The 26,753-nt window shown below is 34.5% G+C and overlaps 1 protein-coding gene across 7 annotated transcripts in view; it reads right to left on the bottom strand.

Moving 5' to 3' along the window:
- The window catches only part of STK33 (serine/threonine kinase 33), an 81,296-nt gene that overhangs the window by 3,626 nt on the left and 50,917 nt on the right, over positions 1-26,753 (bottom strand). For all 7 annotated transcript variants that reach the window (XM_034417020.3, XM_034417024.3, XM_034417019.3 and 4 more), the window contains 9 exons: positions 20,394-20,513; positions 17,961-18,074; positions 15,080-15,184; positions 13,586-13,724; positions 11,812-11,900; positions 9,338-9,422; positions 6,584-6,659; positions 3,580-3,692; positions 3,269-3,354 (listed from right to left, as the gene is read on the bottom strand). In XM_034417020.3, coding sequence (XP_034272911.1) covers positions 3,269-3,354; positions 3,580-3,692; positions 6,584-6,659; positions 9,338-9,422; positions 11,812-11,900; positions 13,586-13,724; positions 15,080-15,184; positions 17,961-18,074; positions 20,394-20,513 — 927 coding nt within the window. The remainder of the gene's footprint in view (positions 1-3,268; positions 3,355-3,579; positions 3,693-6,583; positions 6,660-9,337; positions 9,423-11,811; positions 11,901-13,585; positions 13,725-15,079; positions 15,185-17,960; positions 18,075-20,393; positions 20,514-26,753) is intronic.

Genomic DNA, 26,753 nt, shown 5'->3' with positions numbered 1-26,753 from the left:
CCTTAACCACCAGACATGAGGACTGGAATAATAGAGACATGCACAAAGAAAATTCTATATGTATTTAAATAATTTATGCCTAGTACTTCTGAATTTATAGAATGATTTTCAGATATGAACTCCCAATTCGGCAGATGCAAATTTTCATCTGTAATTAACAGAAGACAAACTGATGTTACAGACAACAAAATAACTACCTTATTTGCAAGCACATTCAGGTAATTAAGTGCACCAAATCACACCTACCAAATAAGAGGCTGAGTTGTAGCCAGGGGAAACAAGCCTATTTTTTAAAGAGCTACAAATACTGAAATAGTACATGAAATAGGATGGTTGTATTCTGACAGTTTTTAAGAAAGTGGAACCACTTAAGTTAATTGCTATATTGCTTCATTTGAACACCTGTTGCTTTTAATTTTGCTAGCATCTGGTGCTAATTGTGGGGAAAGTGGAGGATTACTAATTGGCTGCTTTTAGATTGTTCATTTTCTTTTGTCTTTCCTTCAAGTTCTTTTCATCCAGATTTTAAGGAAGGGCATGTCAGTAAGATTCAAATCATAGACTGGAACAATACGCCCCGCCATGATGTGGCACTCAGCTTACGTCAGAAAGACATTTTCCACTTTATGATCTTCAAACACTTGCCTCTGAATGGCAATACGTCCCATACCATACCATAAAGATTTGCTGAAGGAACTCTTCACAAATTAAGAAAATAATAACAAAGATCTACAGTAATAGAAAAAGAGGCTCTAATAGCACTTACTGGCTACTGAAAAAAGTTAAATATATGCCCATAAACAAGACATTGCAAAATTGATGAGCTTATAATGGATTAAAACAATTTATAATGACCAGAATAGACAAAACTAGAAAAAGCATACCCAGTGCTTAATAATTGTGAAAGGAGAAGCCATGTTATTGAAAATAAAAATGTAGCACTCAGCCATGTTTGATGTCAAGAAAATCAACATCAAATACAAACCAACTACCGGTACTTGATACAAAACATAGTAAATTATACTTTTAGAAGATATATATAATAAGATTATGCTTAATGAAGTTCACAAGCACATGCCAATTATTTACCTTATTTTCTTCAAAGGCTTTTGTTCATTAATCATTGAGACAGAGAAATAGAAAATTCTAAAGATGCAGTCATTCTGGAATGTCTCTACAGTAGCTACTATTACAATTTTGTAAACATTATGTCCACAACTAATATTTCAACAATTTTTCTTCTGATAATGTTAGGATAGCAAACTCTCATTTGATATTTTAGTCTTTCTATGCTGCAAGATAAATAAACTGAAACATCTATAACAATATTCATAATTTGCACTGATTTCTTCTCCATTTCCACACCCCATTTAAAGTGCTGATATTAATCTTTAAAACCTTAAATGGCTTAGGATCAATATGTACTTAGGCTGTCAGTTTTTATTTTGAGATCTTTCTCTGGATGCTCCTCCCAAGAATGTAAAGTTAGCTATGGAGATTTTAAATTTTGTTACATTATTTGTTACTGTAATTTAAGAAGAAAGGCTTCTTTTCATTTCCCCTGCTTGTTCACATTACTCCAATAAATTTTCAACCCTCCTGATTATCCTCACCCACCATAAATCTGATAGAAATTAACTGATAGAAATATAAAATATAAAATTTCCATAAGACTGGCATCCACACCACAATCATTTTAACATCAGATCCACATCTTTTGGTAATTCCAAGTATTTTGCTCTTCATGTATTAAAAGAATTTGCTCTGCTGCTACACTGGGCTCTTGGCTTTCATTAAATCTATTCTGTGGAGATCTAAGTACACTCCGAGCTTGGTTGTTTGTTTGCAGACGTTTCCTCACCCAACTAGGTAACATCATCAGTGACTAACATAAACAGGGCACTGATGATGTTACTCAGTTGGTCAAGAAAAATCTGCAAGCAAACAACCAAGCTCAGAGAGCACCAAGAACTGCATAGTTCAACTCATTCTATTCCATTCTAGGTCTATTCTGGTACTATTCACATTCCTTCTACCTTTTATATTGCTCTGCTATTTTCATGTATTTTATAGTTTTAACTTTTGCTTATGAAAGACGCACAAATCTTAGTAATTGTGTAGCATAAATATATAATAAATAAATTTTAACTTAGAAGAAGTATTAAAATTAAACCTAGTTATGCTGTATATGATTTTTTATAGGATTGTTCTTCATATGATTTTATTACTGTGATTTCATTTTTCAGCGACACTAATGGATACAAGAGCCAAAAGTAGAATTTCTTATTCAAAACTCAACTGGGCTTAAGTCAGCAGGACAGTTGGCATTTTCCTCTCTTTGCAAGTTTTTTAATTTTTAATTTTCCTCTCATTGTTTGCAACAGAGTAGAAAATTGATCAATTCCAGGATTGCCACACTTTTCCCTAATGTTATTGGCAAGTATGAATAATGGGAGGGCTGTTGTTCTTGTGGCTCCACAACTTTCTATAGTCCCTCCACAATCCCCCCTCCCCTTTCTGCTTGAGCAGTACAAGGCAGCAGGCAGAAGATTTTAGAGTTTGGATCTCAGTTTCAGTGTCAGACTTATCTCCATCATTGTATAAGTTCTAAAAGACTGGAAAAAAATAGAATTGTATATATTCGGGGAGAATAAAGATATACAAGAAATTATATTCATTTCCATGAATATTATAGAAATAAATATTTATATAACTATTAGGAACTCTCTGCAGTTTCTAAACTTAATATATTGAAAAAATGCATATATAATTTGTAGATAATTGATAGAAAAATGAGATTTTTTTGATTATATGTGGAGGCAGACATTTTTAGACAATTGTTTTGAGGAAGACTCCTGTACAATGAGCCCTTAACTGATAATTTCTGTTGTATTACATTAGGTTATTTATGATACATCTAGCTATATGAAATGAAGATGTGTTACCATAACTTTTTGAAGTAGGTAAATACATTTTTCTGATTATGTCACAGGGCTCGGTTTCTAAAAGCACTTCCTGCCGCTTAGAATCAAGGGACTAATTTTTACAGTAGAATGATTTTTCATTATTAACTATCTGTACAGTATGAAATTATCTGGACCATTAAGAACATCTGGATTTCCCTTTAAACTTTCCTAATTAGAATGTGCTAAACTTATAGATATATAGCATGTAGGGAAGTAAATGTTCAACTGACCTTAATTGGAAAAATTAATTTTGCAAACAAAAGAATTAGAAATGTTTAAATGGAAAATGAAATAAAGCTTACTGTGATCCACTGGCAGTCAAGCAGTTCATTTGCAGTGATTCTGTGGGCAGGATCTACTTTCAGAAGCAGGCACAGTATATTTTTAGCTATAAAAAAAAGACATCCATGAACCTAATTTCATGGTAAAAGATACGGCTCCCCATTGTATTCATGTGTGTTAACTTAGCAGAGTACTATTCAGTAATCGTTTTGTGAAATTTCTTTATATGTCAATGAGGATCATGTTAGTGCTTTAAAAGGTCAAAAGGTCATTTGATGATGCTTTTATTTTATTTATCAATGGGGTTTTAGTCATACACTTATCTACCTACCAGCTATATTGACTGATTGCCACACTGACTGTTTAAAATGAAGTTCTCCTTTTTTTATAACTTCAAAAAGTTTTTCTTCTGAACTTGCCATAAAAGGCGATTCGCCAGATAATCTGGAAAGATAAGAGAAAAAAAATGTTTCAGTTATTGAAATATATCTCTAGTTCACTACCAATATCTTCATGTGTATATTGTATTTTTTCAGTTTAGGGCAGCACTTTTTATTCAGTTGAACAGTAAATATGAAAGGAAGAATGAGGGATAAGATGGGCAGAGAAGCATCAAGTACCTATTCCAAATTCTTAACTGTCAAACACAGAGGAAATTATTATATTGTATTACAGCTTGGCCAAATATCCCTTTTTGCAGTGATTCAACTCCAGCTTAAATAGAATTCATAACCAATGAATGTAGCCTTGAAGAAATATGAACAGAGCACAGAAGTAGCCTTGAAGAAGTATGAACCAGCCATTATGAAAAATATAAGCACAATCTGGAAAGACAGAAAGGAAAACAGTCTTGAGGGCTGACAAAATGGATACTTACCAAATTTCCCCCATTCTATATGTGGATACAGGGATTTAAACTGCTCATTCAAATTTAGAACATCAGGAAATGGGAATTTAAAATATTTCCACCAAAAAAAATGTTAGGATTTTTAATTAATGTGTTCAGAACTACTAGTTTCTTATATTTGTATTAATGTAGGTTATGGCTTCTTTTGCTTCTCTGGATCAGTTACATAAATGATCCACCAGTTGGAGATCATGCTTTTGTAAAGTGTGATGTCATACTACTGGTTATCTAACCTGTTTTTACTGGCATTATTGTCACTAAAATTAAATGACAGACTCAGAGAGAAAGCAACATTTCTCAATCAGCCACATAAGGATCCCAGTCAAATGGGGATTACAGTATATGGTAAAATTATTATTACATTATGAAGTCAATCCAATTTAACTTCATAATAATACTGCTGTAGTACCAACACAGGTAACTGAGATTAGAACTTAAAATGTAAATGAACAAGAAAACATTTTGAAAAGCATTACCAAAAACTAATACGAAATAGATGTATTTCAGTATTCCCTAATATGTTCCTATTTGCAAGTATAGTTGTTTTTCAGAATCCTGTGAAAAAAATACTGACCAGAGATATTGCTAATTTATCCCTGTAAAACTTGTGATCCATGAGGGCATGCCAAACTCAGCCCACTAGGAACTCAATAAAAAGATAATTGTCTCTTGTTTTACTAGTCGGTGTTAAAATAGAGATGACAATAAACTGCAGCTACATTACAATAAAATACACCATAGAGACCCTATGTTACTACACAAAAGTATCCATGAAACTCAACATTTCATTGTAAAATGAATGTTGTATTTGAAGGATTAGTTTTTCTATGGATAACGAGGTCAAGCTTAGTATAACAGATATGCTTGTTAAGAGAAGGTATGCCATCTCTATTAATACAATTGGTTCAGAGCTAATACATTAATACAGATCTGTTAAAAACTACTAGGCACATCAGTTAGTAATGGCAACATAAAACATTCACTTAACAAGGATAGCTAAAAAACCATCTAGCAATGATAGAGTGAGCTGCCTATGAAAATTAAAGAATATTTCATGCATCTCTCATTATATCTTCTAAATAGAATAAAAGGAATGTATATTCTATTAATTGTTACCAAGTTTGATTTTTAAGTGTCATTTAGGGGCAATATAAAGTAACATTGTTGTAATATTATTGTGATTCTACAAGGCCAACTTAAAATATTTATGTGTTAATTAAAGTATAATGTTATGAAGCCTGAACTGTGACTAAAATTGGAACAATTCGGTGCTCTTTGTTTTACAAGGTCTGTGAATTGTACAGATTGCAGAAACAGCATGGAATTCTTACTGTCCATTCAAATTACCCCAAACCAATGTATAATACATTCAGCTATGCTATATTGTGCAAAAATGGCATGATAACATTAATACAATAAACTGTGATCATAAAATTGGTACTATCTCAGTATTAAAAAGTTTCAGAACACAGCATGATCTACAATTTTTTTTAAAAAAAGCAGTAAAACTTCAGTAAAATCTGTGTGCTATGCATAAGAACTATATTGGATAAATTGGAAGAATAATTATTTGGGAAGTATCAACTTTATTGGGAAGAAGTTTATTCTTTCTACTTGACTGATCTCTTCTCAGTTGCCAATATTGATGTTTCAAAGAAGGTCAGCCTAATGAAATTCAACAAAGGAAAAGAACAGTTATGTCCCATTATTTTTCTCCATCAAAGAGAGTTCCTTGTTACAATTTAGACGTATTTGTATAATTCAAATTCGAATATAAAATGTAAGGACTTCATTTTTTACTGTTCAAGTATATCATATAAATATTTCTGATTTTCTTTATTCAATTAAAATATTAGTCTTATTTATAAATAACTGAATAAAACAGAAACCCAAGATCTACAAAGTACAACTGCCTATAAGTATTAGAGATAGTAACTTGGGTCCAGATTTGGTCATACTAAAGGGAGATCTATTATAATCAATGGAATTTAAATTAATCACAACCAATTTCAATGGGTTCACATGAAGCATGACCTACATCTGAGAGACAGATGTAGGTCATGCTTCATGTGAACCCATTGAAATTGGTTGAATAAAAATGTGTGTATTATAGTGAGTATCCACTTAAAACAAAGGCTTTCAAAGGTAACATTTCTAGCAATTAACTTCATTTTGTCAAATGTAACCAGCACAGCACAGAAATAAAAAACTGTATGCTCATAGAGACACAGAGAGAGAGAAACAGAGTACATGTTCTCAGCTATAACCAATTAATACTTACTTGAGTATATTAAGAGTTGAGGTTAATATTTCTGCTGGAAAGGATTCAGTAGAGACAATTTAACCAATGAAAAACACTAATCAAGCAATAATTGACAAATATTGTCTTCTTTAGGAATGATATTTTTATTATATATAAACTACTTACAGCATATACATAATGACACCTATGCTCCAGACATCACACTGTTGGCTATAGTCATGTGCACTTATCACTTCTGGAGCTGCCAACAAAGAAAAAATACAGATACTTTTAATTACTTAAAAGAAAGCAGTATGGATGAGCTATACTTTGCTCACCCCTTAAAAAATAGCAGATGTTGATATTAATAATGTAGGGCCTTAAACAATTCATGCTTATATAACCTCATTTTGAATGTTTAGTTAGTCACAATTAACATAATTCCTAATTTTGTTGCTTGTGTTCTTTCAATTTGTAAATTGTGAACACTGTTCCTAAAATCTTGACTTCAAATCCTTTACAAAACCACTAATACATTTACATTTGAAAAACAAATGCATAGATTCATATATTTGTTTTAAAGTCAGAAAGGCTTCTTCCCTAGTATATAAGGGCAGATCCTATGCAGTGAGAAATAAAAGTGTCAGAGCAGGAGTTAGTAACTATTTGTGTTGACAGCTCATTGGGGATGTTGAGACTATATAATGGGCCTCCACACAAAAAGGAAGCTATGGTGGACATGACTAGTTTTAGAAGGAATTTTCCAAAATGAAAATGGTCATCAAATATGCTTTCTGTAATCCAAGTGGAAATGTTGTAGGAACTATAGGTTCTTCTACAGATTTCCTATTAGGTTTTTTTTTAAGTCAAGTGAAACAGGGAGCTGCATGGCCACCACTGTATGAAATAACAGGGCTGAGTTCAATAGATGAGGTGCTCATCTTTACAAATATCCTAATAAAATTGAATAGAATTAGTCAGCTCATCCTTTAAATTGAACTTCAACCCTTGTATTGTACTTGTGAGCAATATTCTAAGAACTCAAGATTATGCTCACTCACACCAATATGGAACAATGTTAGCAATTAACAATCCCATTGAACTGAATCAAACATTGCAAACAGATTTATGAAAATGAAATACAAATGTCTGTGCAAGTAAAAATCCACTGATGCAGTAAAACATTTTGCTTCTCTCATTGCAAAGTCCTGCTCTCCTCTATCTCCAACAAAAAAAAAAGCACAGATAGATTCATGTTGTGATAATGTGGTCTTGCCTACTATCATGCAAAATCTGCTTACATTAATTGAGACACTATTCATACAAGCAGCCTCTACCAATGGTTAGCCACTTCATTCTTTCCCATGCCATTTCTCAATTCTTCTGATTCCAAGTCTCCCAAGGATGCAGAAGAAGGGGGGAAAAGAATAGGAAAGCCCTCTGTAACAGGAATGCTTCTGAATGTTAATATTGGAAGCAAACCAGGGGTGGTATTCGGGCGATCCGGTAGCGAAGATTTGAATTGGCTCGCCGAACCGGTAAATATCACCTCTGACTGGCCCTGCCCAGGCCCGCCCGGTCGCTGCTCGCCCCTTCCAGCCGATCGCTGCTCACCCTGTCCACCTACCCACCTGCCCTATATATGTTGCCTTCATCATGCACCCCAGCTAATTGCCTCACCAGCTCTGCTCAGCTCACCAAAGGTAAGCAATACATGCCGCCCACTCGCCCTTCGCTTTGGGTCGGGGGCCAGGGGCCAGGGATGTGCCATTCCCCGAGGGCCTGGAGCTGCCACCTGCTCGCTGCCCACCTCGGCCAGGTCGGGGAATGCGCCATTCTCCGGCTCCGGCCTTGCCCTGAAGTTGTCGCCTGCTTGCCTGCCTTGGCTGGGTCGGGGAATGTGCCATTCCCCAGCTCCAGCCTTGCCCCGGAGCCACCACCTACTCACTGCCCGCCTCGCTCACCTACCTTCATGCCTTGGTGCAGGGGACATGGCGAGGCTTGCTCGCCTTTCGCACCGAGAAGCCTCCAGCCACTGGCGGTCATTTTTGGCTGCCTTCTGAGCAGCTCCATTGCAATGCCATCTCTCCGGCTGCTGCCGCTCTCCTGGTTGGGTCCAGCTGCGAGTGGGCAATGGTTGGCATTATGGTTGGCTGCGCATGCACACCCCATTGCCTGCCAGACCTGGCCAAGAGAACGGCAGCAGCCAGAGGGATGGCATCGCAGTGGAGCTGGTCAGAAAGCAGCCGCTGGCTGCAGTCTTTAAGGTATGATCCCGGGAGGGAGGGGGGACCATAAAGAGACAGACTGCGGCCAGCAACAGCCTTCTGAGCAGCTCTGCTGTGAAGGGAGGGAAAAAAGTTTGGCTTCTCTCTGCTGCAGCATTCAACATGGCTGCTTCTCTCCTCCTTCTCGGGCTCATATACACAGAGCAAACATGAGAAGGAGGCAAGAAGCAGCCAGGTTGAATGCTAGAAGACTTGGCCGGCCGAACTTTTCTGTCAGTTCTGTGAGCGTGGCTTGGTGGGTTGCCGTGACATCAAGTTGGCTAAGCCCACTCAGTCACATGACCCACCACCACCAAGCCATGCTCACAGAACCAATAGGGGAAAAAACTGAATTCTACCACTGAAACAAACATCTGTTCTCAGCCGTCCCTATTAAGATCATTATTTCCATTCTAAAAAGCTTACTCAGTCCTGTTTGAAGAAACTCTCTATTGATAAAATATCCTTATAACTAACAACAATTTCATAGCTTCAAACTTATATCATAATAATGTATCTGTAAGCCATGAGCATAACAATGATTGTACATATATAAATTAATAGCATCCAACATATTCCTACATATTAATTGATAGTTACAAAACTTTAATTATAATACTATTTTAATCAGTTCAAATTTAATGGAAAATATTATATAAAGTACTGGACTTACCCATATAAATAGGAGTACCACAGGTAGACTGGAACATGCTTTCACTTCCTCCCATCTTTTGAACAGCTAAACCAAAATCAGTTACCTATAAGAAACATAATTGTTTTCTTTCTTACATGCATAGATGTAACTTTTTATTATTCTTAAAATTTCAATATTGAAAGCAAAACCACTTTGTGAGAGATTTTTTTAAAAAAACTCAAATGATTTCTTATAACAATTCACATTAAGCAGAAACACTGCATCAAGGTTTCCATAAATATTCCCAATTTGTTTGGAAATTGCATTAGCATTTGTGCATACATAAAAGCAAGGAGGGTATTCAAGAGAAACAGCCAGAAAAATTTCAAATGCTGCTACAAGACTTATATTAACACATTTAAAAGGCACATAGTTATAATTATGTGATGTTTAAGGATCCAAATGCAGCATGTGTGTAGTATACAGGAGAAGATACTAATATTGAGTAGAAGCTAATATAGAAATAAAGACATTTAGAGACCAAATGGATGTTTCAATTTAGGGGAATTTAATACATTTTTTTTGTACACATTCTATAAACAAATAAGCAAGAAGGAAAAGGAAAGGCGGCTGGAGAATATTTTCCTTCAGGGAATCCAAGTACCCAAGGATCCTTACAGCCTATATTTCACAGACTGCTTTGAGAGGGCTGCCAAAGTACTGTCCATTTTCTGTATGTTTGATTTCAGACATAAAGGACAGAATGAGATAAACAGTGTCAATCATGTGTCAGTCGTGTTCCTGTCAATCATGGCGTCTGCAGTAGATAAGTATTAGTCCATTCCATCTAGCTGATCTCAAAAAAGCTAAGGAAAGGCAAACCTAGTGAGTTCTTGGATGAGAGATCACCAGAAAATCTCATCTATAGGAGAGACTGGGAGGTCAAAAAATATACTGGAAAAAAGAAATGATAACAAAATCTGTACTGTTGTCAAGAAAATAACAAGGACATCCATGAAGTCATCAGAGATCATTACATAATGGAAACTAGAGCAATCTAGCAAGGGAATGGTTGCTTTTATTACTGCAAATCATGTCCTCAACTTTACAGGGAACAGTTTTCCATTTTCTTTCCAGGGATATTATATGGCAAAAAAAACCAAAACCCGTCAATCCATCGCTCGGTACCATTTCCTTTGAAAGAGCTATTATGTCAGCCGAGGCAGAAAGGAGAAGAGGGAAGTAGGTTTGTCCAATTTACTACCTTTTCCTTTTTTTCTCTTCCTGTCTCAGTGCCTGGCTAAAGTAGTCTGTGGTCCCTGCTTCCCTGCACATAGAGCTTATTCTTGCATCTGTGGGAAATATTCTGGTACATTGGACTCAAAAACAATAAATCCTGATGAGAAGGAGGCTGGATAATTGTACCTACAACATGTTGCATTCAGCTATTGTTGGCACAAAAGAATAGGATTATGCCAAAATGCTATACAATAGAAGAAAAATCAACATGGAAGAACTAACATTGCCCACATATTTTTGAAAATCTCAACTACTTGAGTTACATTATTTTGTCTTTAGGCATTGATGCTTTGTCTATAGCACTGTTTCTTCTAAAACGTTTTCATCAGAACTGTCCAGGAAAACTGATGCCAAAAGAACATAGCAAGGCCGTGCAGTCTTAACACAGAGTCAATACTGTGTTGGAAGAGGAGAAAAACATGCCACTCCTCAAACCCAAGAATGATCATACATTTCTCCACAGAAATGCAAGCAGGAGGATATGCAGAATCAAAAGGCATGAAGAGAAGCATGAATTAGCCCTAAGAGAAACCTTGATTCATGCAGAACACTCATGGAGATAAAATACACTTGGTCATAATATGTGGCTTTATTTCCCATAAAATGTACCCTAATATTAGGTATCATTATAGACATTTTATTAAATCCTCCCAGTCGTTTTAAAGCAACTATAAAAATAGTAAGCATTTTGTAATTATATTTATTAAAGGCCAATTATTTCTTTATAAATAAATAAGTGTAAGTTCTTGAATCAGTTAATGCATTTTGGCAGTAAATATTCATCTGAAGTCCATAAAGTAGAAAGTCAGGATGTAAAAACTATAGTTTTCAAAATTATTAAAATGTTTAAATTAACTTGCCAATATGCATAATTCATGCTAATCATGGATCTCTAGGCTTACATTTGCTAACAGTTTAAAACTCTATCCAAAAAGTGAACAAAAAGAATAAAGTATACTTTTAAAAGCATTTCTTTACATATAACTATACTGTTCTTTGTTCAATAAGAAGTTTTTCACCAGTGGCACTTGACTCCCACATTCTTGTCAATTGCTGCAATGTCAGAACCTTATTTTCTGGCTTGATTATACCATTACACTTCAGTTTAAAAGCTACTAATAGGCATTTACTAGGAAAAGTGACTTTTGATACCTGTATCTGAAAAAAAACAAAACAAAAAGTAGTGTATAAAGTGAAGTATTACAATTTCTTACCTTTATGTTTAATTTCATTTCATTTTGTTCATCAATGTCACTGCTTTTAACTAAAATGTTTTCCAATTTCAAATCTCTATGAACTATATCTGTCAAGATGGAGAACAAAAAGTAAAAGTGTTATTTATCAAATGCATTGAAAAATATTCTGACAGAAATATTTTAAAATCCCTTTGACTGAGTAATTTATGTGCATTTCATTTTACATTAATGCACGCAAGCAGACACTGTATTCTTTCTTTCATAAAAAAAAAGAATAGTTTATGTATGTTCCAAACTTCGGTCAAACTTAGATCTATTCTTCAAATAAAATGAAAGAGAAGCCTGCTTAGATTTTATTACATTAAAGAATATAATGTGTCACAGGAATATTTTAAAAGCACTAAAGTATAAAATTAGTATTTTCAAATGAAAATACTCAGTTTGCTTTCTATGTTCAGAAACACAAAATATTAAAAAAGGTTCAGATGAGTACTTATTTCTTATTCAGTTCCTTCTCGCCACTACTACTGTTTTACTTCTATTCATAGTTGAACCACAAACTACCCATTTTCTGTTTTCTATCATTTGCTTAGGATTTTTTTTTTTAGTTATATCAAATCTCACAATAGTATTTTGTCACATATTCATGTGTGTCTATTTCTCTGAGCATCCTGGTGGAATAAAATGGGGCCCCATGACCCTGTCCAAAACAGTTTGAACTCTCTATACTCTCTTCAACTTCTCTATAACATACACACATATTTTAATGATTAAAGGAAGAATGAATGAGTGGCCAAATGTTGAAGATGAGGCTCAAATCCTCTGTACTGCATCACATAGTAAGAAAAAGAGTTCCTGTGATGATTCATCAGCATCCGTAAGTAAAAGATTCCAGTTCTATATAATTTTAATCCAAGAAGTTGGAGGAAAGCTTTGTGATAGGACCCAAGGAAGGTATGAGCCCTATTATTCTAAAAATACTAAAAAATAAAATATTCCTTGTATGGATCAAGTAAGAATTATTGTCTCATCAACTGTCCATTCAAAACCAAGGTGAATAAATCAGGATATAATTTTAGAAAGATATCATTTCTGCTTAAGGCCCTTCTCTCTAACATTATCTTCTTAATTCTCTTAATGAAGATTACTGAAAGCTATACACAAATGCTCACATTGATCACTGCAATTAAAAAGAGTCATAAACCATATTAACCTTTGCCCAAATTCACATTGATAAAAATGAAAAGCCCAAACTTGATAAGTATGCTGTGAACTGGATCCAAATATTTCTAGAAATAGCACCTTCATTGCTAATCTCACTGGTTTTTATGCATCAGTTTGTAATGTCACTATAGAAGGAAAGGATGTTTTGTCAAATTTTGTTAAATGTTTTATACAACATTAAAGCGAACTGGCTGAAAGACAAAAGCACATGCAAGAGATTCTATGTTTTCTTTGACTTTCTAATAACAGTTCTTATTACACTGTGGGTCTTTTTTGAATCTCTAATCCAGGAAGTGATGAAATGGAGGGATTATTTTGAAAAAGATACATCCCATTCATTTTCTGGACTAAAACTTATATCCATAGAAATGATAAGAAAATAATGATTATTAGAAATATTCTATTTCCTTACTACCTTTGAATAAACTTATTAACTTATCTATTATACTAAAAATATTACAGTAAAAAAATGATATTCAGCTAAAAGTACAGTGAAAATTTAGAGGTAAGCTCTAGATCTAGAGGAAAACTGCAATTATTAAATATAGTACAAAATGAACATTCTTACCTTTCTTGTGAAGATAAGCAATTGCTGATGCAAGACTTTGGATTATATGCCGAGTCTCATTCTCTGAAAATTGACCTTTTCTTTGAAGAATCTCTTTAAGTTCTCCATCTTCGCATAACTCCATTATAAGATACACCCGCTGACATTAATAAAGAATATATCTGTGTCTCAGTGTCTGTGTACCACCACCTTAGCTTACATAGAATATTGAACTGAAGAAGTAATAGAGTAACTTTAATTGATAAATTTTTTCCAAATAATTATTCAGCATATTCCAAAACTCTTGGTGGCTCTAGATTTAACACTGAAACTTCAATATCAGTGAGGGCTTTCACCCAATATTTAGAATATTAGTGTTCTTTTGGCCCCACTGATGACTCTAGACACAGAGGTACTATACCTGAAGATCTATAGTGAGAGCTGCAGAGGTTCATGCTAGCATCACCATTTGTCCAGACTACAGCAAAGCATTCTACATGTGTCTGCCTTTAAAAACTTCAGTAAACTTGAGCTTGAGGGAAAAATTTAGGGCCCGCATGGAATTATGTGATAGTATATATTTCAGGCCCTACATTGGTTACCTATTATCTTTCAAGTGCAATTTTAAGCACTGGTGTTAACCCTTATGGTCTGATTTCAAGTTATTTATAGGAATGCATCTTCTCACTGGAATTCACAATTGTGCCAGAAGAGGCAACCAATTGCTCCCAATTTTCAGGAAGTCAAGGGGGAAGGTGTATTTTAGGGCAGCAGTGCTGGTGTTTTGAATGGCTTCCCACTTGTGGTTAGGTTAGTCCCAATGCTGATCATTTTCCAAACAGAAGCTGAAGACTGAATTCTTTGGGAAGGCATTTGAATTGTGATAGATGGTGTATGTTTTATGTCCAGGGAGGAGGTGTTATACTGTATTTATTATTATGTTCATTTTATTTGTAAGCCATTGAGAATTGGATTAGATTGTGGTAAGTAACAATTTAATAAATGAAAACATAAATAGTTGACAGGGAAAAGCTGGCATATATAACAATCCCAATGGAAACAAGTAACAAACACCACAGTCTATGGGGTCAAAACGCAAGGTGATAGTCATAGTAGCTTTTTTTCCCCCAAAGGGATGGGGTTTCAGTCACTTAGCTGCAACTGCCATCTCACCATTTTTAAATACCAACCAATATAAGAATGATCTGACATTCATCAAGTCTGAAATGGCAAAAAAACCCAAATACATTTCAGAATATGCAAGCTTATCTCAGATTTGTTCAGAAAAAATGATATCTAAATACTGCAAATTTGAAAGAGAGAGACAGAAAAATATGTAGCATTAAATAATAGAGAAGAAAGCTTTGACCAAACCACAAGAAAGTGGTTAGGGAAGAGTTAACACTATTTTAAAGAATTTAGGAGCAAATAAATTATAATATACCTAACTGCCATCATTATATCTTGTTTTCCACATGATATTAACTGAACCTTGGAAGTTTTATAAAATTTTACCTTTGGCGTCTCAAACACTTCTTCAAGATGTATTATATGCTCATGGTTTACTCTTTTCAGAATGCTTACTTCTCGTTCAAGAAGCTTTACAGCAGAACTCCCAGCCTTAATGTAAGAAAAGTATTTTTTTACAAACTGTACTAAATTTGATTATTTTTTGTTCTTTTAATGTATTTTAATTTATTAATTTGTAACTCAAGGCGGTAAACATATCCAAAATACATTTCTACAGAAAGAATTTGAGATTGAGGCTATAGAGGTTATCAGACACAACAAGAAGCAACAAAGCCAACTGTGCAGCTGAATGTTTGTTTGGAGTAACAAAATACAAAAAAAAAAATCACCCAAATGCTGACTTCCTGCCACTTTATGTGATGGAAGGAAAGAGAAGAGGATGATGAGCAGCAAAGTGGATAGACTCAGCTATACTGGTTAGAGTGCATGGCTGGAAGACCTGAAGGACTGGATTAGGTGATGAAGAAAATATGATTGGCCACAGTCAATAGTAACTTGATGGCACGTAATCAATCAAACAAACAAACAATATTTTGTGAAGTTCCCTGATCTGCAGTATTTTCTCAGTCTGATTTGAAAGTTACTAGGCCATTTGTCACACTTCATAGAAGGGAAAGCAGGAAATCGTGCACACCAAATGTTTGAACCTTGATTTAGAAATTGTCTGCCTTGGCAGAGGCTTCTGGACAAAACTAAGCAAGATAAAATTTGCCTACTGCAGTACCCAAAAGGCAAAGCCTATATATAGATCCAGGTTTCAAGATATAAATTCTAGCATTTTCCACCTGCCGTACTGAGTCAATAGACATTGTTACCATTCTTTTGATAGTGCTTTGGACTATTTGGTCTTTGTTGACATAACAGTTTGCTCTGGCATGAGAACCACTGATTTTTTTTGTCACCACCCTGATTCCTTACACCATCTGTTTGTAGCAAACAGACAAACACAAAAATATTTATAGCAGACTTTGCTGATAATATATGCATATGTATTCCTTAGAAATACAATGTTTTTTGTCCTGTCCCTACACTTTTTTAAAGTGTGGCTCTGTTAGCTACCTGTATAAAGACACATGCTTGGAGTTTGTTTGTTTGTTTGTTTGTTTATGTATATGATTTACATGGCTACCCATCTTACAAAAGTGACTCTGGGCAGCTTACAAATATTAAATCACCGAAAATTTACCTCACATAACCCTCCAGCTTCCAAGAACAAACAAGTTGGCAAATCTAAAATAATAAGGTGGGTAGGTTGTTTCTACTGTTTCATTTACGTGAAATTAAATTTAAGGTTGCTTTTTCTTTGTGTAAATGTGGCATTATCACCTTCTAACCTTAGCTTGAGCTGCTACTATAATCTCTTTTGCCTGGTCTTGTTCCCCATACCACTTGATCAGTGTTGACCACCCTAGGCATGGTTTTTCTAAGGAACTATCTGATTAGAAACAGATTCTAATCAAATCTCAGCCACTCCTTGAAGTAACATAACTTTCACATTATTGGAAGACTTATGAACATCAATGTTTACATATATGGGAATCTAAACTATCCAACATTTCCTCATCAGGTAATGGATACAGAAAGGATTTGGTGGGATCAATATCCTTAGATGCAATTGCTTCTCATCACATAGGGGGATGCCCACCTCATAGCTAGTCCCTGATACTTCTGGACTGCATTGCCAGGCACCTTTGGTAGGCAGTGCTGCCTGCCACATGAAAAATGCCAAAAAGCTTTCTCCTCCTAAGTACATTGCATTCCTTTACACACAAAACTAGAGTTAAATCAGAACTCAAATAATTCAGGAAGTATTTTATCTCTATATATTAATGAAATCTTCCTACCTACTCACTATTAATAATACCAAGTAGAAAAGGTGAGAGGAACCATTTTTTCTCTGAATGGCTCTTATTGGTATTTTAAATATTCTAATTAAAGAAATCAATTCTTTAAATCAAAATCAATTCTTCAATCAAAAATAACTATTGTTTTTTTCCTACATTTATAAAAGCTCTATATATTTATAGAAGCCTCTCCAAGGGTCTGTAATTGGTTTTTAGAATTATATGTATGCTGAAAGCTGCTCTAAATCATCCAGTCCAAAACACCCACCTATATTTACAAAATGAGGTCCCTAAAGTTAATTAAATTTTATTCAGATCCATTTATTCTTCCCATGTTCATTTTTGTCAGAACAGCAAAGAACATATTTGCTTCAGTATTTTCTAAGTCACATTTGTTAGTACTGTTAGTATCTATATGTTAACTTTGTAACTGCCACTTTTCATTACAATTCTTTAAATCATTAAAGCTAATTGCTCACATTTTTGTTCTTCCTTTGAAAACCCTCAACTCCATTTTTATAACATATCATGTCATTTTTTAAAGATGGTGTCACTTCTCAGTGATACTTGCTGGTTCAAAGTTTAAGGATTTAATCTCATATTCCCTGCACAATCTTTGAAAGGGTTTAATTTAATATGAGTAAAATATATATACTTCATAATTTGATCATTACATATTTGATATTGCCAATATCACTTATTAAAGTTTTTTAAAATAGTCTTTTATCATAACATTTACTGAAATGAACTACCTTGATTTGTACACTATACTAGGTTGCATTGTAAAACTTTTTATTTCATTTGACATATCTGCAGTCCCACAAATATAGTCAAAATAAATTAACATTATTATATCTCCCATAAAATGTTGAAGAAATAATAAATGCACAATAATCAATATTTCCCAACTACAGTGGAAACTTAGAAGCTCATAATTATAGCATGGTTATTCAAATTAAATGTTAAAATAGGTAATCATTGCCAAGAAGGTGAAAAACTCTTTGTCTATTACAAATACCAACCTTTTCACGGTTCACTTTCTTCATTGCCCACTTTAATCCTGTTTCTTTGTGTGTTACTTCAATCACTACACCAAAGCTGCCCTGTCCTAATTTCCTTCCAAAAGAATAAATTTGCTGCAGACAGAGAATATGTAAAGAAATAAATAAGAGGACAAAGTACAGAAGAAAGATACTTAGAAGATAGTTCCAAGAAATCACCAAATGTATATGAGGGAGATGATAAATATGCACATAAATATGCACAATATGCACATGTAAATGATTTTTTATGCATTAAGAAAAAAAATACAAGGCAATAGAAGGGACAATAGAATTGAATGAATTAAAAAAGAAAAATAATTAGAATTTCTCATTTTTTAAAATGCTCACTATAGGCAGTTCCCTCTGTTTCCAATTTAATGCTTGGGGTGCTTAAGGTAATGCATTCTAATTTATATTCCTTTAAATCTAATGCCATTTTTGTTACCTGCTTATTTTTTTTTAAAAAAATGATATAAATAAGCTTTTTTACTCCTAATCAGAGGTGGTATTCAGCAGGTTCTGACCAGTTCTGGAGAACCAGTAACGGAAATTTTGAGTAGTTCGGAGAACAGGTATATACCACCTCTGACTGCCCCACCCTCATCTATTCTCTGCCTCCCGAGTCCCAGCTGATCAGAAGGAAATGGGGATTTTGCAGTAAACTTCCCCTGGAGCGGGATGGGAATGGAGATTTTAAAGTATCCTTCCCCTGGAGTGGGGTGGGAATGGAGATTTTACAGTATCTTTCCCCTGCCACACCCACGAAGCCACGCCCAGCAAGCCATGCCACACCCACCAAGCCATTCCCATAGAACCGGTAGTAAAAAAATTGAATCCCACCACTGCTCCTAGCCTCATGTACAAATGCCCTGGACTTGCCCTTTTTTTATCCAGAAATATTTGGCAGACTGACTTTTTGCCCCAGCTAAGAGAATTATGGGACAGGAGTAAAAATACAAAAATGCAAAGCAACTAATTAGAAAAATCAGACTTTGTGAAAACAACAGTGTTGCTAGAAAATAAAATTCCATTATCAAAGATGTTTCCACTCTCATTTGCACTCTGATTCAGGTGTTTTAGAGACACAGATTAACCCCTAAATGGTTTCAACTATTCTCAAAGTGAATAGTTTGAATAATAACTGAAAAGAGTACAAATCTTTCCGTCATCACCAGTTAGTTAAAACTGAGCATTCTAAACTAAAAGCTTTCACAGAAATTATCTTCCCAGGTATACGCTTCGGCACAACAGCTTTCTGAAACTCAATATTCTTCTTCCTTAAATCTCCTTCAAGTTATGTTCTCTCTTCATAATCAGTTTGGTTTTTTTCTACAAAACTCAGTTGTCCAGCTTTCTGAATCCCAACTCAAGGGCCACTCATACAATTTTAGGGTTTTTTTTTCTTTTTAGTTTTTTTTTTTAATCCTGCCTTTATTATTTTTATAAATAAGTCAAGGTGGTGAATATACATAATACTCCTTCCTCCCATTTTCCCCACAACAAAAACCATGTGAGGTGAATTGTGCTGAAAGAAGAGGACTGGTCCAAAATCATCCATCTGGCTTTCTTGTCTAAAGTAGGACTCTAGAAGTCACAGATTCCTGAGTTCTACATTGGTGCCTTGATTACCTAACCAAACTGGCGCTCTGACAAAAATTTGTCCTCCTTCTCTGGTTTTCAGAAAGAGGGTTTTTTAAAAAAGAAAAAAACCTGGGTTTTTCCACCCAATATCATTTTTCTTGTCCCAGTTTTTGAAATTATAATCTTTCATTCTCCCTTAAAGCTAACATGGTGCATCAGAAATGCAGTCCCCAAATTAATCCTTTATATTCCTGGGATGCCTGCAATAATAAGCTCTCATTTTGTGTAAAATGGTTGTGTGTGTTACAACACAACTAAAAATTGTGTGAGAATGTTGTCTCCTTGAGCAAGTCATGTAGTCAACTCTGTTATCTTGAATAAATTATCCAAATTCCTCACAGCTAGTACCCTTGTGTTTGAATAAAACATGCTGATTTAAGCCAGTTCTGATAAACAGAGCAGCATATCTTTTGAATCATAACTGCAATGAGGCGGGAAAAATCCCTAGAATATTTTTTTAGTCACAATCATCTGACCGTTTGTGTGCCAAATTGATATAATTTCTCTGAGCACAAAGAAGTAGTCTACACAAATATTTTGAAAATGTGCTCTAAATAGGGTAATGTAAGCTAGTCCAAAATCCATTTCATATTGTTTAATTTTGAGACTGATGATTTCTGGAGAAATCAATAGAGTGTACATGACTTTAGATATTTCCCTACTATGGTTTTAAGCTTTTTTCAAACCTACTCAATCCTAAACCATTATCTCTTTATCATAACATCATACTTAAAAAGTTACAACATTTCACAAGGATACTGAATCACTAACCTGAATAGCTGCTCCATCATCTATTCGTGTATGTGGGATTTTGCATTCCGCAATATTGCCACGAATGCCTGGGGTAACAAGCATTTTTTTGTGAGAGTCTGTTAAGTCTGCCTTTGACATCTTTAGGAACATAAAAAGAAAAGCATGAAATTAAAACACAAGCCATTGTTTAAAAACTATACACTGTTTGAAATAGCTTCAAGCATATGAAATACATTTTATGTAACTTATTACAAATAAAGAAAATATATGAAGTGGGACGGGAACTAAAAAAGACAAACTTATCTGGCTTAAAAGACCACTTCAGTATAAATCTATCTTACGTAATAGAGAAAATATTCTGGTAACATGTTATATCAGAACTGAGCTTTCTTCTTCATACAGACACCTTTTGATCAATTTAACTATGGAAATTTAAATTCATTAACATTTTGTCAAATGTTTATGTTCTGTTTCAATTAATGGTTAAAACTGCAATATATTCAAAATCAATTGAATTCTAAATTGAATCAATCTGATTCATACGTATCCAGGAGAGGTTCAGATCAGCAATATTCCTTCAAAGGATCTGACCTTTTCTGATGTACATATATGTTTTAGAGACTCATAGGAATCCAGAGCCAGTTTATTTGCAAAAATAAAAATAAAAAATGATACTCTGAGCTTTTGGGGAGAAATATAAGAAGAATGCAAAGCATTTCTTCAAAGATGAGGAAGGGCAAGAGACAGCTCTGTTATTTCAATTTCTATATTGTACCGGGCTCTCCAGCTACAGTGCTATTTGTTATTTTTCTTTTCTAAAACTTGAATATTAAAACAGATTGGTTAGTCTTGGAGAGATTTAGGTTAGCATAATATTCGCTGTTTATTTGGAAAATGTCATACTATATGTCCAAGCCTTCTGTCTCTTCCACTGTTTGCTGTACATCCATTCACATACCCAATTGCAAATTTTGTGACTCTGATAACAACTCCCTTAAAAAGAACCTTAAATTGCTTTTTTTTTATCATTACTTCATAACCCCCCCCCCCATTTTTCAAATTCACCTTTGATGCTGTGAGATATGTCTATTATGTTTCTATTTTCATATAACCTTCCCAAAATATTACAGAGGAAGCAAAACGAAGGGGTTTTAAGAGAGGAGCTTCCTTTCTGAAATTTTCATGACAATTTTCTTAAGATTTTTCTTATAAAAAGGATAGAAACTAAGGGAGAATATATCTTTTTTGGAAACTCTCAATTGTTATTTTTGTACTTATATTAGTTTCCCTAAACTTAAAATCTTCAAACTAGCAAACCTGAGCCCATCAGAGGTGTTGTGTCACTTTTGTTATATGTTTCATCCAATTCTGTCAAGAAATAGTTTATCAGAAGTTCTATTCTTCAATAAATAATTCTCTAACAAAACATCTGGAGCTCTTTGTATATACTTGGGCAGGATTATATCCCTAATAAATTACTTCCATACCTGTAAACTAAATTATGCCAAATATAAATGAATATAGAAATGTTTATCAATTTCCTATTATAATCAATGGGAGTTTTGGTTCTTAACTGAATGATTAAATTCAAAAAATCAGACTGCTTTGTGAATCACTGTTCAGAATTAAGCTGAATCTTGCGGCTACTGCTGCTACTCATTCCTATTGAAAAATAAACATTTCTTTTTTCTTTTCTTTTCTGGAAAACATTATCCAAAATCTGAGTCCTGAAGTATGCTTGGATCTTGAACATGCCTGCACAATCTCTGGTTCCTGAAGCAGGCCTACTTCGTCTTGTGTTCTCCAGAAAAAGCCCTTGTTTAACTATCGGGCAAACAAGTTATGTTCCCTAATAGTTCATGTCATAGTTCAATGGCAAGAGCATATACTCCACAAGCATATCATATATACATAATCACCTATACAAGTTAATGAATATGAAGCCTAATGGCTAATTTTAACATGCCTTTCAAAATGAAGCTGAATTATGTATGAGGAATTCAACTAAAAATGTCTATACTCATGAATGTTTTCACAACTGAGCTTATGCTTAAATATTGCAGATTTGGAGCAGCCTGAATAAAAAGCAACACATAATTTCAATTATAACGAATTTGAGTACAGCACATAGTTTAAAACCCTTTGAGTGTAAAATTCAAAGAGGAAATACATAGCCCAAGAGGAAAAACTACCAGCTCAATTTATTGTGAATAATCTTAACATTTTCTCATCAATTTTTAAAATTAAAGAATTACAGTAGCAGACTCATCTGCAGGTAAGCTAATAGAAATTAAAAGGAAATGACACTGCATATTTCCTTATAGGTTACTCAATTAAAGATTAAATTAATACAATATTCAATGTGTGAGAAACAAGTGAAACTAAAAGGTCCCATACTTGGCATGCCCCACCTATCTTGCCAGAAGGGCTGAATATCATCATATTTCATCATACTAGCCATCCTGAAATATAGAATTCATAGCTGAAATGTTGATATTTTAGTGCATGACAAGGAATCTTGAGGGTCAGGGGTTAGCCTCCTGAACACCCAAAAGGCCATTAGATAACATGATATATAATGATGTGAAGAGTAGAGCCAAATGTTTTTAGTCTGTTAATTTCTGGCGAGTTTTAAGACTGCAATCAGCTCACATCCATAAACTCCACAAAAACCCTGTTAAATATCTCAATGTTAATCTCAGGATATGGGGAACAGGGCATATTACTAGGGTAAGGTGACCAGATTTTAACATTGGTAAAGAGGGACATTGTGGGCGTGGCTTATTTTGTGGGCGTGGCTAGCTGGTCATGTGACTGGGTGGGCGTGGCTAGCTGGTCATGTGACCGGGTGGCCATGGCTATGTCTATAGGGTAAGGTGAACAGATTTTAACATTGGTAAGAAGGACACCATTGTGGGCGTGGCTTATTGTGTGGGCGTGGCTTGGAGGCCATGTGACTGGGTGGGCGTGGCTACCTGGTCATGTGACCGGGTGGCCATGGCTATGTGTATAGGGACTACTCAGAGGGCTGAAAAGTCATTTCTGACAGGTCCTCACACTTTTGACTGGTCCTCACACTTATGACCATCCTCACATTTATGCCCGTGCAGCATTCTTAACAACCATGTCACTCATTTCACAACTGCTTCTCTTCAACAAGGTGACAAGATAGGGCAAAAATGTAAAATGTGAGGACAGTCGTAAGTTCGAGGACTGGTCAAAAGTGTGAGGACCAGTCAAAAATAACTTTTTCAGCCCTCTGAGTAGTCCATATGCACAAAAGGACTAACCAGAGGGCTGAAAAAAGTCATTTCTGACAGGTCCTCGCACTTTTGACTGGTCCTCACACTTATGACCATCCTCACATTTATGCCCGTGCAGCATTCTTAACAACCATGTCACTCATTTCACAACTGCTTCTCTTCAACATGGTGACAAGATAGGGCAAAAATGTAAAATGTGAGGACAGTCGTAAGTTCGAGGACTGGTCAAAAGTGTGAGGACCAGTCAAAAATAACTTTTTCAGCCCTCTGAGTAGTCCATATGCACAAAAGGACTAACCAGAGAGCTGAAAAAAGTCATTTCTGACAGGTCCTTGCACTTTTGACTGGTCCTCACACTTATGACCATCCTCACATTTATGCCCATGCAGCATTCTTAACAACCATGTCACTCATTTCACAACTGCTTCTCTTCACCATGATGACAAGATAGGGCAAAAATGTAAAATGTGAGGACAGTCATAAGTTCGAGGACTGGTCAAAAGTGTGAGGACCAGTCAAAAATAACTTTTTCAGCCCTCTGAGTAGTCCATATGCATTAAAGGATTACAGCAATAGAGAGGGATGAAGGAATGGAAATTAGAGTAGGAGTGAGGGTAAGAGAGGGAGGAAGAGAGGAGGAGAAGGAGAAAGAAAGAGGAAGTAGGGAGGAGAAAAAGAGGGTGGGGGGAAGAGAAAGTAAGAAGGAAAGAAAAGAGAGAGGTGGTAGGTTTGAGGAGAAAGATTGCTGTACAATAAAAAAGATGAAAGGGAAGAAAGCCAACCCCAAGCAAATATAAAGATATTAAGATAAAGAATGAATTGTTAAACTTTAAAGAATAAAAGAGAACAAATATGAATAAATAGCAATAATTAGAAACACACATACAAACATACAATGTATTTTCTTTGAACAGAATATTTGGCTGGTTCACAAATTTAAACAGCGTTTAGTCATTTCAATTAAATTTACAATTTCTATATTTCCTTTTTGCCATATTTATTCCTCATCTATTTTTTAAAAAAACCAATATTACCCTTCATCCTCATCTCTAATCTTAATCAAATTCAATTTTTCCCTTCTATTCTATATTATACCCCTTCCCATTGTCATCTATTTTTATATCCATCCTCACATTGTTTAATTATGTAATTATGTAATACAGTTGTTTAATACAAATTCAACATTTTAATATAAATCAATTAGTTATAAAACTATCTTTTTTGTATATTAATCAATATGAACATGAATATTCCAATTATTTCCATGCAATCCAATTTCTTACAAATCAATTAATTATATTTACCAATAATAATAAACCAAATAATTTCTCCCATATATTCCTCCAAACCACAACTTAACCATTTCTGCTTTCAACACAATATACAATTAATAGTATCTCAATTATTACAATTCCCTAGTTAAATACAGCTTTTTTTTCCTTTGTGTTTTAAAATCTTGAACTCTCCTCCTAAATTTCCCATTGTTTGCAGTTTTTCACCTACCTTTTTTGGGGAGGAAAAATAAAAATAAAAATAAATCTCTCTCTGCCTCATTTTGTCACGCTGCACCAAAGACCCTGGTTTCGGTTTCGTTTCTGAAGCTTAGCTAGGGGGGAAAAAAACTGCTTTACACTGATTGCCTGTAGGGCGGCCCTTTGAAGCCCCGGGCAAGAGTTTAAACAGTTTTTTTTTCTTCTAGCCATCAGCTGGGGCTCAAGAAAAATCGGGACTTTTTTGAAACGCCGCGGGACGCGGGACAAATTGCTCAAAAGGGGGACTGTCCCGCCAAAAGCGGGACGTCTGGTCACCTTATACTAGGGTTACCAGATATCTGAACAAGCAAAGGAGTACATGGGCAATTGTAAAGCAGGACAAATGGGACAGACTAAGTCACACTGTTTAATTCTGTTGGCAACCACAACAAAAAATATAGCAAAAAATTTGCAAAAAAAATGTACCTGTATATGAAATTATATTTTTTAAGCATCAGAAATTATTTTTCCAACAAATCTTTATTTTCAAGAATATATGCTATAGAATCAGCAGTGACACACTTTTCAAATTTCACCATTAAAACATATGATGAGTCATGAGATCTACAGATTGCAGCAATCATAGATTTGAAGGGGCTGGATTGAAGCTAATTGCTGGAATCAGGAAATAAAATAAATAAAGTAAATCTATGCTGTCGAAAATTTGAATGACACTGTTGTGAAAACTATCTTTTAAAAAAACAAGGTACTCAAAAATCCAGGCAATATTTGCATGGATGACATGTCCTTCTTTTGCCAGTCATCTGGTAACTTGTCATATGATTCAGAAATTTTCCATTCCTGTCATACTGTCTCAATTCCATTTTCTATCCCAGATATTGGTTATTCATGGCATGTTCAAATATGATTTATATCATTGTATAAAGCTTTGCCTCTTCATTTTAAGAGAGCCTCTTTAAAGAAACTAATTTACAGGAAGAAATAAATTGCCCTTTTTTCCTGCAATGTTTGCCTCAACTCTGTTCTTAAATGCACACTTCTAACAATATTATGATAGGAGAAAAATACAACTCTACCAGCCCAAAAGAAAAAAAAATCTCACTATAGTGGATTAAAATGAAGTAAAAGGCCTTTTAATTTTTTCTTTACCTTGGAATAAGAGGAGTTTCTTATAAAATCAGTGCAGTCATTCATTACTTATTTCAAAATATTTGTATTTCATCCTTTACTGAAATATTTGTATATCACCATTTTACTCTACTAAAAACAACTATAAACATTAAAATTAGTTTATGGCAATGCATTAAAATATATAATTAATTCACATAATTTAAATCATATATAATTAAACCATATATCATTTAAGCATATAATTAATCTATAAAAACATCAACATGAGAAAACAAAAATACAGAGACGAGTAAAGTATCTCTCAAATTTAAATGCCTAGGAAAAAAAATACCCTACTCCAAATCTTGGATAACCTATTCTATTGCCTACATTTGCTGAAAACACTGAAAGATGTTTGAGAATAAAATATCTAACATACCATGGCGTCAAACAGAAATTCATTGGTGCCACCTTCTAGAACCAATTCTGTACACAGAATCATTATACCTGCA

The sequence above is a fragment of the Pantherophis guttatus genome, chromosome 1 (genome assembly GCF_059756535.1).
Source record: "Pantherophis guttatus breed Tessera chromosome 1, ASM5975653v1, whole genome shotgun sequence".
NCBI classification, from domain to species: domain Eukaryota; kingdom Metazoa; phylum Chordata; class Lepidosauria; order Squamata; family Colubridae; genus Pantherophis; species Pantherophis guttatus.
The sequence above is the reverse complement of the archived record's forward strand: the minus strand, read 5'-3'. Positions and strand labels throughout refer to the sequence as shown.